At 45.6% G+C, this 13,939-nt stretch overlaps 2 protein-coding genes across 2 annotated transcripts in view; both read right to left on the bottom strand.

The window, feature by feature from the left end:
• Window positions 1-7,204, bottom strand: part of PKD2 (polycystin 2, transient receptor potential cation channel) — a 28,401-nt gene extending 21,197 nt beyond the window's left edge. The window contains exons 1-2 of the mRNA XM_087738084.1: window positions 6,802-7,204; window positions 32-145 (exon numbers count right to left, since the gene is read on the bottom strand). Of these exons, the coding sequence (XP_087594210.1) occupies window positions 32-145; window positions 6,802-7,204 (517 nt within the window). The remainder of the gene's footprint in view (window positions 1-31; window positions 146-6,801) is intronic.
• Window positions 7,205-7,650: 446 nt separating this feature from the next.
• SPP1 (secreted phosphoprotein 1) lies at window positions 7,651-12,246 on the bottom strand. The gene is made up of 7 exons (XM_009467655.2): window positions 12,100-12,246; window positions 10,767-10,833; window positions 10,612-10,662; window positions 9,606-9,710; window positions 9,409-9,453; window positions 8,891-9,142; window positions 7,651-8,407 (listed from the first exon to the last, which is right to left on the bottom strand). Exons 2-7 carry the CDS (start codon window positions 10,818-10,820, stop codon window positions 8,000-8,002), a joined length of 915 nt encoding a protein of 304 aa, XP_009465930.1. The 5' UTR covers window positions 10,821-10,833; window positions 12,100-12,246; the 3' UTR covers window positions 7,651-7,999.
• Between the last annotated feature and the right edge of the window lie 1,693 nt (window positions 12,247-13,939).

The raw sequence follows: 13,939 nt of genomic DNA, 5'->3' as shown, positions 1-13,939 counted from the left end.
ACTGGATGCATTAATGCTGAACGCTACTTACAGACACACAAGACCACAAGGAAAATCATGTACGTAACCAGCTCCCGTAAAACACTTTTCAGATATCGCTCTCTGCTGGTGTTGCCTTCTTCCATGAGTCTTGTCCCCCACAGACCTTAAAAGGAAAACATACATAATGATATAAACAGATGTCTGATACTAGATACACAAGTGACATAAGAAGTTAAGTGGTTTTGAAAGCTTAACCTATGTCATGTCTGCTGCAGGCTCTTCTATGAATTTTAAACTTATCTAAGTTCAAGCAAGAACAACTTCTTTGGGCTGCCCTTCCGTAGGCTGAACGGGGCCTGAGGCAGTATTAGCTATTCAAGAGATACCATAATAATTTAGTAATAGCTCAGCAGAACTCTTAACAGAATCTGCTGAAGATCTGCCAGAAGTGCTGTCGCTTAAAACCACATGGTACGAAAACAGATACAAGTATATAAAGACACGCACAAGATCCTTCAAGAAATGCAGTGCAGTGTTTTTTTTTGTTTTTTTTTTTTTTTTAAACATGAAAAGCATTGTTAGATGAATGAAAATGCACGTTCAGTATTTAATCTTTATTAGTAGTCTTAACTAACTTTCTACCTGAAAGGAGGATATGTCAGTCAAACGCATTTTTAAAGAAAACAAATTGTAACCTTCCTCTCCCAAACAGGCAAGGCATGTCCAACAGAGACACGTGGTGAGTATTTCTACTATCTCTTTCCCTGCACAACAGTTATCGAAACATTAGGAGTGGCCTAAACGAGCAATTGCCATCTAGATGTCAAGCTGGGCAAGTGCACCAGCTGAACTACCTCTGCCTCTTGCTAGCTTCATACTACATCTGACATTTTCAAGAAGACAGTGTAAGAGGAGTTATTGAACTTTGGTGATCCTTTCCAAAAGGGTAACACAGAAAAGCAAAAGGATCTTTTAAACGGAGTCCCTAGAAGAAGTCACCACCCGAGAACAGAAAGCAGTTAGTAACCACCATACTTTTTTCCTGTGCCTAACACAGGACAGAAAAAAAAGCTGGGAAGAGGTGCTGATGCTCAGACCAGAACTGATGCTCAGACCAGAACTGAGACCTTCAAGGAACTTCTCTTCATTTAAGCCTAAATAAAGCAAGGTGATCTGACCTTAGTTTATAGTGGGAGAGAAAGCATATAAAAATAAAAATTTACTCTTACAGAACCGCACCAAACTTCCACCCTTTTCCTTTTCAGGAATTTTAAACGGCCAACCTTTTAAAACATCCTTTACGTTCCCAGTAGATGGAAATGAAGTAAGCTCAACCTCCCTAGGAAAAACTCTCGGACCCTTCAAACATACCAGAGTAATTTGAAGTCAAATGGAACAGTAACAAGGGATAGCCAAAACACGTTATAAAGCTGACAACGAAGCGAGAGTTCAGTTGCTTTGTGACCACTGCTGTAAGACTAAGACGGACGAAGGGCTAATCTGCCTGCTGCAGAACTTCGTTTCCTAACTGAGAGATGGGAATAAGGAAGCTCTTCCCTCTACCTGCAAATACAAGGTTTATTCTGACAAAAAATAATGTGTTGGATGTTTTAGAAGCCTTTCAGCTACCACATTTTTAAGTTGTGACCTAACCACAAAGTCAACCAGGAAACTGCTCTTGCATAGGCACAGCAAGCACTAGTAGTCTTAGCATTAACCTCTGCTCACACTCCTTAATGAGTAACTTAAAACCTTCACTAGTGTCAGCCCCCAAAACAAGAGAGCTTTTTCAAAGATGTTCTTTAAGGCTGAGTCTGAAAATTCACAGACAAAGACCACAGCTTTACTACACAGAATGCCAAATCCTCACCATTAGGTCATTCTTGAAGACAGAGGCACAAAACTAAGAACATTTACAGAGTCACTAATAATAAAGAACTCAACAAATTCAGCCTCTAACACAGCGCTACGTTGCACTAGCAACCTCATAATAAAGGCAGGAAAACATTACAGAAGAGAGGAAGAAAAGGCTGGAACAGCCAGTGAGCTAAGCTGGCAAGAGAGCCGAGTCCCGGCTGTCAGCACATTACTCACCAAGAAGAAATGCGGCGAGCAGAAAGCTTGAGAGCTCAAATTCTGTCCTATTAGAATACTGTGAGGAGTCAGCAAGGAACAGACAGTTACACGTGAATAAAAAAAAAAAAACAAAACGCCAAAAAACACACCGCACCAGAGACCATACAATGGCCTTTGTGTTACACGAACTCTGGATTTGCCTGTCAGCTAGCTTGAAGCTTTCATTAGTAGCCACGTTTTTAGAAGACATGTACATTATTCCCCTTTTTGCCATCTTAGAATATACGTTTAGATGCCTCAAGAATAGTGGCGGTAAGCAGTGCCGGATTTAAGTTGACATCTATTGCAAGCACCAAAACCATTTCATTTCTAGCCTCGATTAATCATTTTCAGTTCATTCCCTATATAAATTCGCTATTCACCAACTTTTTGACAGAATCTATGTACTCTTTCATTTATCAAACAAATCTGCAACTAACAATTCTCTCATACTCATTCTGTAGCCCAAATAGCTTACCCGAAGAGTATATGAACTCAGAAGAGTTACCAAAAAATAATGATCAAATGCAAATAAAAAAATAGATGAAATTTCATCTTACAATAAAAAGTCTAGCTTGTTAGGTAACACAGGAAATTAAAATCTTTCCATTTACACATATATAAAGTGTTATATAAATATATATACATGTAATATATATAACGTATATGTAATTACATATACACATATACCTACATAATCATAAAGCCAAGTTTAAAAGGTACAGAATGCATATAAAGTAATTCAGATTTATGTAAAAGTCTTAAGTTTTGAAAGCACTCAAGCCCAGATACATATCACTAACTAATCTGCCTACACAGAAATTCAGATGCTGGGGAAAGAATGGGGCTGGTGGAAGGAGAGGAAAGTGACCCTCAGGCAAAGATGCTTCGTCCCAAAACAACAACAAAACAGTCTCACAATCCTTAGTTCACACTCCTTAGTAAGGTACAATCGGAGCCTGCACGAGTTCAACCCAGTAAAACTGCCATGATGCATTCTTCGTAAAGGTAACAATTAACGAGTGACTGGAAATGGTATTTGATACTTCCATTTAACAATAACTAAGAAAACCTTTCAAGAAATACCCCACGTGCGCTCCTTAGTATTGACGCGCATGAGGACACAGTAGCACTGGGTGACCAAGTACAGCTCTGAGGGGCAGATTACCTTTCCAGCCCGGCTCTGGAAATGGAATTTGCTCTTACCCTTCAAAACTTTTGATGACTTTCTCCTTAACAGAGTTGAATAGTCATCCCCTCCACTCCCCTCAGCATCTGGGATGTTTGCTGAAGAGATCTGCAAAACTAGAGGGACTAAAGCTACTTCACAGAGACTCACGTCAGAATCTGAAAAGAATCCACAAAGAGAAGAACCTAAAATACAGATAGTGTGAAGCAGCTGACTTTCTATTCACTCAGTAACTCCCGTTACAGTCTTGCTGATAGTTGCAATTACCAAAATCCCATTACCTTAAATCCTCTCTACATTTTTATTTCGCGACTGACAGCAAGAAAGGCTGTCATTCAATAGCCCTCAGTTGATGAGCGGCAGCTTGTTTAGCCATGGTAACACTATCACTTATGACATCCAAAGGATTAATCCCTCTGGTTGAATTCTGTCTAGTGAAATGGAATTTCATTAAATAAATCTATGCTAACTTTCCTCTAGTCGTCTTGAAATAAAACTGAGTATGCCATTTTCCAGTCTTCAAAGATCCTCACGGTTATCCATGAAATGTCAAAAGAACTACTGAGTGCTCTTTCCAGTATTAAAACCTCAGTTATCCTTCAAGTGCCCTATATTAATTTCAGGCTTGAAATCAGCCCTTTCGCTGGGTAGCCTGCAGCGACCACATTCTTCAGAGAGGGTTAGTTACCTATGCAGCAGGCAAGTACGGCACCTTGCACTACCTCCACGGCACAAAAGTCATAGCTAGCCATTTATTGTGCCTATGAATTAATGGCAACATTCTCACGAAAGAGCCAGGAAAGGATCTGTCTACTACAGTAACTTTAGCTACACTTGCCTATAAACACAAAATGTACGCAGGCCAGAAATCAACAGAAACTGTGGACGGTAACCACAGGGATAAATCTGCTCCGAACATTCCTAGAACATGAAACCAAGTCTTTTCATTTTACAGCTAAAAATAGAGTACTACCAGTGTACACTGACTGTCTCCAACAGCAAGAGGCAGCTTGGTCCACGGCCATTATTGAAAATATTTGTTTTCTTGCACTGCAAGAACGTGTAACTTTGCACCACTCTCCACACAGCGCATGCTTGATTAATAGGCTCACACCCCGTAGTGTAAAGAGAGCCACACCAGTCCAAAGGATGCATCATGTTATCACGTCAAAGGTTGTCCTCATCTTTCAGCCTGAAAGCAGAAATTAAAAGTTCAAGCTATGGATGCGCATCAGCTCCCAAACTGGTTATTCTAGCCCAAGACACATTGCTTTCAGGTAGCAGGACAGGCAAGGAATCCGTCTACGAGAGCAGGGCCAGAACATCTTCTCTGGCAACATCTGCCTGATGCTGACGCTGCTGAAGGCTCAGCTGCACTCATTCTGCCCAGCAAGCACGCAGCTTCACCAAAAACCAACCCCTCTTGGTTCTGCTGCTTGCCCAGCTGAACAAGGTGCAAATACATATATAGGCTTAAAAACAAAAAACCTGCTAGAAAAAAGCATACGAAAAGTAAGCAACCTTCTTCCACCCAAAACCAACGCTAAGCTGTAGATGCAGATGGAACTATAGATGATTCAACAAAGCATTTTACCAAGGCTCCTTCAGAATGGTACCTCATGGCAGGGCAGGGCAGGGGGGAGGTCTGTCCGACAGACTTTCTTTCCATCTGCGAATACGCTGACCTTACACAAATCACATGTTACTAAGCTCTGCCTTCAGGTTGAAGATGGCTGAGAAACCAGCATCAAAATCAGTCCTAGTGTGGATAATCTGAGTATAACTGCAGAAACCATGACGGAGATGAAACAGTAGCAACTTAAGCCAGGTCATCATGACATCACTCACCTCATGTTCAAATACCACTATTTTTCACCACAGTTAAAAGCATATACAGGAGGTTCCTTCTTGGCAACAACTACTACAAAGGGAGCATCTTAACAGTCTACTTAGATAAGCGTTTTTATAAAAGGACTTCACTTTCTCCATGTGAAGCAGCTCTTTTCCTAGGCATTTACATATCTCAGCGACAGACTGAACTAAACACACCACTGAAGACTCCAAACAGTGCACTGTCAGTTCATGCATAACACATAATTATCGCAGATATTTTTTCCTGGCCATTCTGGTCTCTTGTTATGAAGTGACTTAGTTCATTGAACACTCTCCCAATAAAATCTGCTGAAAAGAAAACATGCTCTATTCCATAATCTCTGCAAGTCTGACTTGCATCCAAGTAAAACACTGCAATGATCAAGAGGGATTTATTTTGGTGCAAGACAGATGAAGTCAGAGAAATCATTACGGCAAATGATTTTTGAACACACATGAAAATCAAAGTTGAGACACTCAGGACATACAATAGCCTAATTTACAAGTCCCTGGTTAAAATCAAGTTAATTTTGACACCTCTGCTGATGCTGTGCCAGCCAGCAACAGTACTATCTTCAGAAAATCCACATTTAAAAATCATAGAATCATTTAGGTTGGAAAAGACCCTTAAGATCATCGAGTCCAACCGTAAAACTAACACTGCCAAGTCCACCACTAGGTTTCTTCTTCTAAAAGAAGAATATTTTCTAAATATGGTTTACTTTTCCTGCAGCTTTATAACTATAAAGATTTTGTCGGACACTTAAACAAATCCTTCGTTTAAAATCCTCACGATTTGATGCTGACATTTTAAGCTTCGCTGAAAAGGAAGGGGGGTTTCTCACATGTGCTCCCACAAGCTTGAATCCAAAGAACTCCCCATCCACCATTTTCTCTGCTGCATCAAATCAACCCCGTACACAGCCAGCTGAGCACAGAGTTAATGCAGCAAGCCGGGAACGACAGTCCAAACGCTCATTCGATGTGCTCTCGCTTACGCTGCAAACTATGTCCCCGGTCACCAGCGGCGCATCAGCAGGCAGCTCCCAATAACCAAGGGCAGCTCCAAGGCACTGCACAACATTGCTGAAAAGCAGAAATGAATAAAACACCCCCCCAACAATCCCACTCTAAGCACGAACGCCATCCTAACCACCTCTTTTATAGGACAGAGGATGCTGAAAAAGAGAGAAAGACAAGTATTCTGCTCCAACTCTCCGAAGACCTGGTGTTGGGTCAGAAAAGCCACATGTATCCAAAAACTACTCAGGAGCATCTCTTACACAGAAAGCAGCCAGGACTAGGACCGGGGCGGGCAGAGAGCTCTATGCTCCAGAGGGACGGGAGAGGAGAGGTGTGCGTGCATTTGTGCGTGCTGGGGGCATAACCAGGACAGAGATCAGAACATGGATGGGCACGAAGAGGTGGGGACGCAGACAGGGGCAAGCGCGGGTGGACGGACGGGAGACGGGAAAAGAACATGGGCAGGGGAAAAAGAGGACAGGCAGCGAAGGGCTGGGCGGAAGAAAAGGCAAGAGGGACTACGAACAACTCATAAACGCTCCTCTCGGCGACAGCCTGCGGGAGAAGGCAGCCGCGCCGCAGGCCCCGAGAGGGCCCGGGCGGGGGGCAGCGGCTCTCACCTCGCAGCCGCCGCGCCAGGCGCTTGGCCCAGGCAGCTCGGTGGGGCGCGGAGCCCTCGGGCGGCACCGGCGGGCGGCTCGGCGCCTCCGCCCCGCCGCGCCCCGCGGGGAGCCGCCGCTGCCGCCGCCCGCCGCCGCCCTGACCCGCCGCGCCGCTGCCCAACGACGACGAAGCGCCGGCCGCGGGGCTGCCCCACTCCACGTCCATCTCCAGCACCGGCCCTGCCGCCGCCGACCCCTCCTCCTCCTCGGGCTCGAAGCCGGGGTTGTCCCGGCTCCAGGCCTGCCGCGAGCAGGCGGAGAGCGGCGGCGACGGCGGGCAGGAGCCGGCCCGCGCCGCCTCGCCCAGCCGCTCCAGCTCCAGCTGCTCCCGCCCGCGCCGGCAGCCGCCGCGGCCCGCCATCAGCCCGCCGCCGCCGCCGCCGCCGCCCGGGGCGGGGCGCCGCCGCCTCCGCCCCTTCCCCGCCCTCCGGCGCCGGCCCGGAAAGCCCGGGGTACGGAGGGAGATGTAGTTGCACTGCCCGCCAGCGGCAGCCGGGGCCTCCCTCCCTCCCTGCCGGTCTCCCCAGAGAGGGGCGCGGCCGTGAGGCCTCCTCCCCGCCGAGGCTCGAAGCCCCGCGCCGCCTCTGTGGTAGCGGTGCAAGGGCCGGCGCCGGGTATTTCAGGCCGGCTCGCCCCTCGCTCTCGCTAAAAGCAGAAGGGGGCCCGCAGCGGGGTGTTAACCGCTGAATAAATTGCGGGGGAACAGCTGTTTCACATCATTTTAAGAAGGAGAGGTATTAAGGCTCCTCACGCAGCCAGAAGGCTCCCCCCTGCCCCAACTCAGCAAACAGTAACGCAGCCCGCAGGTACAGGGTTTTGTGTCTTTATTTAAATCCAGTTACAGCAAAATACAGGCTGGCAGTGCAGAGAGCAGCATGCCAGAGAGGTAATGCTCGCTCTGTGCGTCCGACAGCGTTCGCCTCGCTTCCCCGCACCGCCACCACCGCCTGCATCCCGCCAGGCCGGCACGACGTGCGGCGCGGAGGGCTGGCGCTGCTGGCAGCCGAGGGGAGGCCACCGGGTAAAGAAGCTGCCCCGAACCCGAGAAGTCACCACGCGCTCTACATTTACAAACAGTTACCCGAAATGAAGCTACTTCCCCCCTCCCCTTAGGTAGGAATTGAAAAAAGAAGGGAAACGTTACATTTGTCTCCCTTTAAAGGGTGACTTCGTTATTTTCGATGCTGTGATGATCTTGAGCATCCTCAGCGCTCTCCAACGTTTGATTGCTGTTATCGTCTGGGATCTCGGCTGAAACGTGGACCTGGCTCTCCCTGCTTTCCATGCTCTGGTGGCTATCCCCTCTGACACTAGCCTTGCTATCATCTCTTTCCACCTCATGGCTATCAAATTTTTGCCGACTATCGTTTTCCATGCTCCGGTCATGCTGCTTGCTGTCCAGCTCGCTGCTGTCCTGCCCGTGGCTCTTGTCAGCCCATTCCCTGCTGATGGCATGCTTCCCCAGGGAGCGGTGGGCAGCAGGATCCTCCCGTGAGAGCCCCGCTTGCTGGCTGTCTGCATCCAGGGCGCTCTCATCCTCCTCGGTGGCATCATACACAACGAGCTGTGTTAGAGAGCAAAACAAGACAGAGCCATTGTCACTCCTGACAAACTGATCTGTCAGCAGGTGCTGCTGTACTGCACCAAAGCAAGCTGCGTAGGCCGCAGGGACTCTCAAAGCCTGCATGATACATCTCTGCCTGGGGACACTGTGGTCTTTCATGGAGTTACATGAAACTTTTGCATTACGAGAAACTCAAGTTTGATCCTGGCTTTGGATTTCATGTGTGCAAGTACATCACAATAATGCAAATTGCAGTATTACATAGCTTGCAGCAGCAGGCTACACTCCTGCACATTGACAGCGCTCTGGCCATCGATACTCCCTGATTTGGGGCATCCAGAGAAAGGAAATACATTCCTTCACTTATGCCTACTTTCCCCTCAACAATCCTTTTCAAAACTGACTCCCATAAAATACCATGTCCATTTTCAAGTTCACTACCCTTTTCCAAAAACCTGGGTACCGCTGCTCAGCGCTATTTACCTTTTTTGCAGCTTTGCGGAGTTGGCTAGACTTCACCATTGTGGCTTTTGCCCTCACCCTGTAGGCCACGCTGTCGCCTCTGCCAGCATTGTCTCCCCGTGTGAAAGGGAAAGGAGGGAAGGGTACAGTTACTGGAATGTCCGTGGGGAAACTCGTGACAACCTCATCGGATTCATCTGTGTCATTGGAATCATTATCATCGTCGTCATCATCCACATCTTCATGGCTCTTGCTTGACACATCAGGAAAGTGCTGGAAAACATTTATTATGCATCAGGCAAATGAACATACACGCGAGATGTGCAGACTGGTATCTGTCCTGCTCACCCAGGGCTTATGTACTGTTGAGGAGCTACGTGCATGAATTGCTCTGAATTCGCCTCACCCTGCCTGAAGCTTTATTTTATTTAGGGAGAGATGTTACCACAAGAACCGCATTTGATTGAGGAAAATGAGTGCTGCTACACATTGGCTGCCCTGCAGCACTCAACTGACATTTTGCTCTTCAAAACACATACCGGTTGTACTGGGACATCCACGCTTTCTTCTGAAGAGTAAAGAGTCTGAAAAAAACCATAAAACTCACTCTTAGCACGCAAAGGCACATACAGTAGAGCTGATCAGCATGTTAACTATTCTTTAAGCACTTAATCCTAACTTGCAAATCCTGGCATTGAAAGATGCTCTGCTTTCTCATCCAGTTAGTTGCCCATACCTGCTGTGGTGATGCCAGGTCATTCTGTGGGTGCTGCAGACTCTCCCAAGACTGAGAATTCACATGGTGGTGGCGATATCTGTGTGAGTAATGGCCCCTGGGGTCCTTCAAGAGAAAAAAAAGGGGGGGTTAATCCCCAAAGGAGCATACAGAAGCAGGCAGATCTGCCTGTGTCACAACCTCTGTTTTCAGGCAGATGTGGCACCGGCAACACATACTCCTTTTATACAGGATGTGTCCTCAGCAATTCATTGCAGTAGCAAGAGGACTCAGAACAAGCCGTGATCCCAGATGAACATTATACCCAAACAATATAATAGCGAAGATGTGGCTCTCCCACTGGCAGAGCCTGAGCAATTCCAGATCAGTTCCTCCAGCTTGTTTTTATTGAGTGAAATTTGGAATTATATCTAACAAATATCATTTCTGCTAATTCTCAGGTCCTTTTCCCAAGAGTGATTCATCTCCCACATCATGAAGACTCTAAACTAAAATGCAGTAGCTGATTCTCAGCAAAGAATCGATTTGACATGGGCAGTAGCTGGTGATGGAGTATAAATCAAATAGCTATATACAAGACTAATACTGTTCACCCACACCACTCCAAAAAATCACGGGAATTGGATTGAAGTGCTCTTCCAACATCAAATATTGTCATCTAACCCACACTAATGAATGTGGGTTATAGCAGTTGTGCCATGCTACAGTCCTTTTCTCTTTTTAACTGACAGCTTACACATTTTTCATTAAGAAAAATGGTTTCCAGTGCTGGTCCGGAGATACAACTAACAGAAGTCCACAACCAGGATGCCTAACATGGCAAAAGTCTACTGATGCCAGTGGCTCTCTGCTTTGGCTACCTGAGAAACTGGCTTATAACAGCCAGGCGAGGACACGTTCTGCAAGCAGCTACAATCATAAAACAAGTATCAGACAATGCGTATTAGAGAAAAAAATCAAAAAGGATTTACTGAAGAAAATAAATAGAAAGGCAAAAGGAACTTACATATTTTTCTTCGGAGCTGGCAGAAATGGCATGCTGCTTGGATTTACTCACCTTGAAGGGAGAAAAGAGAAAAAGCATTTGTCAGTATTAACTTCTTGCTAATATGCAAAGAAAACATGCAAGTGATTGCTGATACGCATTTGTGATGTACTCACTGGCCATGCAGCGGTGATGCTGATAAGGCATAAACACAGAACTGCCACCTTCATTGTGATGTTTTACCTAGGAAATATTTTGGAACAGTGAGTCGACAAGGTAAAATACCACAAAATTGCCATAGGCTTTTGCTTTCTCCTGGTGTACTTCACCGTGCCAAGACCAGCTCTCTGCTAAGGATTCAACCTGCCCATGCCAAACTTTTCCCTCTGTCCTCCATCACCAACCCACACCCAGCTGGTTTTGTAATGACTTAGCAACTCAAAAGCTACAAAAATTTTAAAACCAGGTACTGAGAAGTGCTGAGCAGTGGCGAGAGTAGCCACACTGAGAAGGCGAGCAGGCTCCTGTCATCTACTGACTTGCACTGGCAAAGGAAAAGCTTTGTGAAATACAGAGTGCTATAAAGATCAGCTTTGGTTTATCGTTGTTCACTTAACATCATTTTGTCAGAAGAGACAGGGCAAGACAAACTCAGCTTGGATTCTCTTTTCAGTTATTTTAAAACTAGTTTTCAGGGTTATTAACTGGAGTCGCTGTGTCTAAACTCAGTTTATATGAACATAAACTGCTTTTATTGATAGGCCTTTATTTCCCCTCCAGAAATTTGAACAGAATAACCTGTATTTCCAAGCAAGAGGTGAAGTGAAATATCTGCTCACATTGCAGTTATAGGAATTTAATACATGAGTGATTCCTGCTGAAATATGGAGCAAATTTTGGTCCCGACAGACCAATTCCCAGGATGAGGAACATCCCTGGGAAATTAAACTGATTTACTGATGAACAAGAGGCATTTAAACTTCAGTAAATCCTAGCAGGAAAGAAAGGCTACTAAGGGCACATTTGAAATACATTAGTAAGGCTGGCCTTAATGAGACAGGACACTCTATTAGAGGTATTGCAATTTTGAGAGTTACATAGAGAAGGGCGCGTGTCCCATCCATTCAGTGGCTTGCAGTTTGTGCTTGCAGTTTGTGCTGCAAGCCTGCCAGGAGAAACAGGGACGCTGCCAGGCAGTGGTTACACAAGGGAGGAAGCTTTCTGTGTTCAAGTACCAGCTTTGAGTTTCCGGCACTCGATTCAGTGGCAGGGTTATCAGTAACCTCCTCCTGACATCTATCAGCACACAGGTTTAAAATTGTGATTACGTATAATACCTTGCATCACTAAAGCAACCTTGCTCCTATAAAAGCACACCTTTTTCCGCAGAGAAACATCAAACGTCCCTGTCCAGTGAAGCAGTTTTACAAAGATCTCCTGCCCAACACTTCCTTGACTAAAGCTGCAGACAGAATGGCACATGTCAGGTAAAAAAGAAAAAAAAATTACCTTTTCTGGTGCTGGAGGAGTCAGCTGTGACAAGAGCGCTCTTAGTGATCCCAGCAGCAGCTCCAGCCAGTTGGTTCCCAGCAGCTCTGGCTTTCTCCCCTCGTCCCCCGACTGCCTGACATCTCCAACCTCGGGGAATTTAAACCCTGTCCCAGGCATGGCCACCAATCCCCGTGTGGCGGAAAAAGATGAGGTCATGAGGCTCCTGGCCACCATCCTGCCCACGTTCTCCTACACTTCCCCTTTGGCTTTGTGGCTTTTGAGGCAAACAAAAGCTACTCTATGGTTAAAACATTACTTATGGGCAAGATCATTAACCAGCAGGTCTGTTGAATGCACAGCATTTGGTGTCGTGTAGGAGGACTTCAGGGCATGCCTGTCCTCCTTTTGTGAAAAGGCAGAGCCCAGTTTCCCAGAAACCTTTCATGCCCTGTTCTGTAGGGGGTAAGAATATGTAATGTGTGCAGGAAGAAAGAAATCTGAACATAAAACTCCCCCAAAAGGTGTTAATGCTTCCACAAAGTTGTAGATTTGCTCTCCAGGGTATACATATTGCAACAGGAATCGCAAAGGCAGCCTGCAGAATGTGGCCTTTTGCCTTTTTGGTCTGAATTGGTTTAGCAAAAAAAAAAAAAAAAAAAATTGTGTCTCAATAGGCATTCTGCATCCAGAAACTTGTTTGTAAAGGTATACAAAAGCCACTGATCGTCTAATTAAAAAGGGTTTGTGCACCGTTATCAGGAATTCTCACTCCTTTTCTATTAACTTATCTCCCTTCTGGGTCCTTTCCAGTTTCATTCACTCTCTCAGGTGGTTTTGTTGAATCACCTACTACAGCTGTCTGCTGCACCAAACCTGCTCCAGAACCCTTTTCAGGGACCAGATACCAGATATTTTTCAAGCTAAAAAAAGAACAAGGAAAAAAAAAAGCAGCTATAGCTCCAGTATGAGGAGTGCCATGACTTGCATTGGGAAGCAAGGGACATCATGGGATGAAATTCCACGTCTGTTACGGAGCAGTGTAATCGGCCCCGCTGATGGGCGACAGATCTATTCTGGCAGCGCCTCGCTTGGACGGCCATAGCGTTGGATAGGTTCTGCCTCATCTGCGATGCGCTGTACGACTCTCAGGCCATCTTCCATTCGGTGTTTCTTTAAAATGACAACGAGGTGTCATTTGAACACAGGAAAACATTCCAAACAGCCCTTGTAGAAAGCAGAACATTTAGAACTGTTTCAAAGCAGTTATCTTTCTCCTCATTTCTGATACCCAGCTAATGTTTGATGTCTCCTTAGTCAAGCAGCAATGAAATAGGCACCTTGTTGTCCCACGTCACATTACCAATTATCCTGTGCTTACTAACGCTTCTGTGGCATGTTTAGAAACACTGTGAGAAACACACCCAAATTAGCTCAGCAACTGCCCATCACATAATCGCGCAGACCTATCTAATTATATTTTTGAGCTGAGAGCAGCAACAGCTAGAAGTTTAACTTAGTCTGCTTAATAGAGTATTCTAATATCCTAGGAGGAGAACTGGATAAAAAAATAGTATATCATTAATAGTTCTGCATGTCCATAAACCCATGTATGCATCCACCTGAATGAGGACTATCCTAGCTTTTATTTTTGGACTTACGTGATCATTATTATTTACTAACTCAGGAAAGACTTTTCAAGCAAAAAAAGCCTTCAGTAACTAGGATTTCAGCAGCGTGATCTTCTGCAGATTTAGATAGCTTATATCGTCTCCCATCATACCTGCAGCCCACTGCTTCTGGAAACCAGACGGTTTACTGAAGCCCTTGAATGCAGATGCAGGACGTGAGCTGTAAGTGG

The sequence above is a fragment of the Nipponia nippon genome, unplaced genomic scaffold (genome assembly GCF_047370975.1).
Source record: "Nipponia nippon isolate SJK-2023a ecotype South Korea unplaced genomic scaffold, ASM4737097v1 scaffold_6, whole genome shotgun sequence".
NCBI classification, from domain to species: Eukaryota; Metazoa; Chordata; class Aves; order Pelecaniformes; family Threskiornithidae; genus Nipponia; species Nipponia nippon.
The sequence above is the reverse complement of the archived record's forward strand: the minus strand, read 5'-3'. Positions and strand labels throughout refer to the sequence as shown.

Bases quoted from the DNA above. Each gene is read 5' to 3' on its own strand.
- SPP1 (XM_009467655.2), bottom strand. From the start codon at position 10,820: ATGAAGGTGGCAGTTCTGTGTTTATGCCTTATCAGCATCACCGCTGCA. The intron at 10,663-10,766 runs GTGAGTACATCA...TCTCCCTTCAAG, and splicing joins GCATCACCGCTGCATGGCCA to GTGAGTAAATCCAAGCAGCA. The intron at 9,454-9,605 runs GTATGGGCAACT...GGTTTTTTTCAG, and splicing joins ACCTGGCATCACCACAGCAG to ACTCTTTACTCTTCAGAAGA.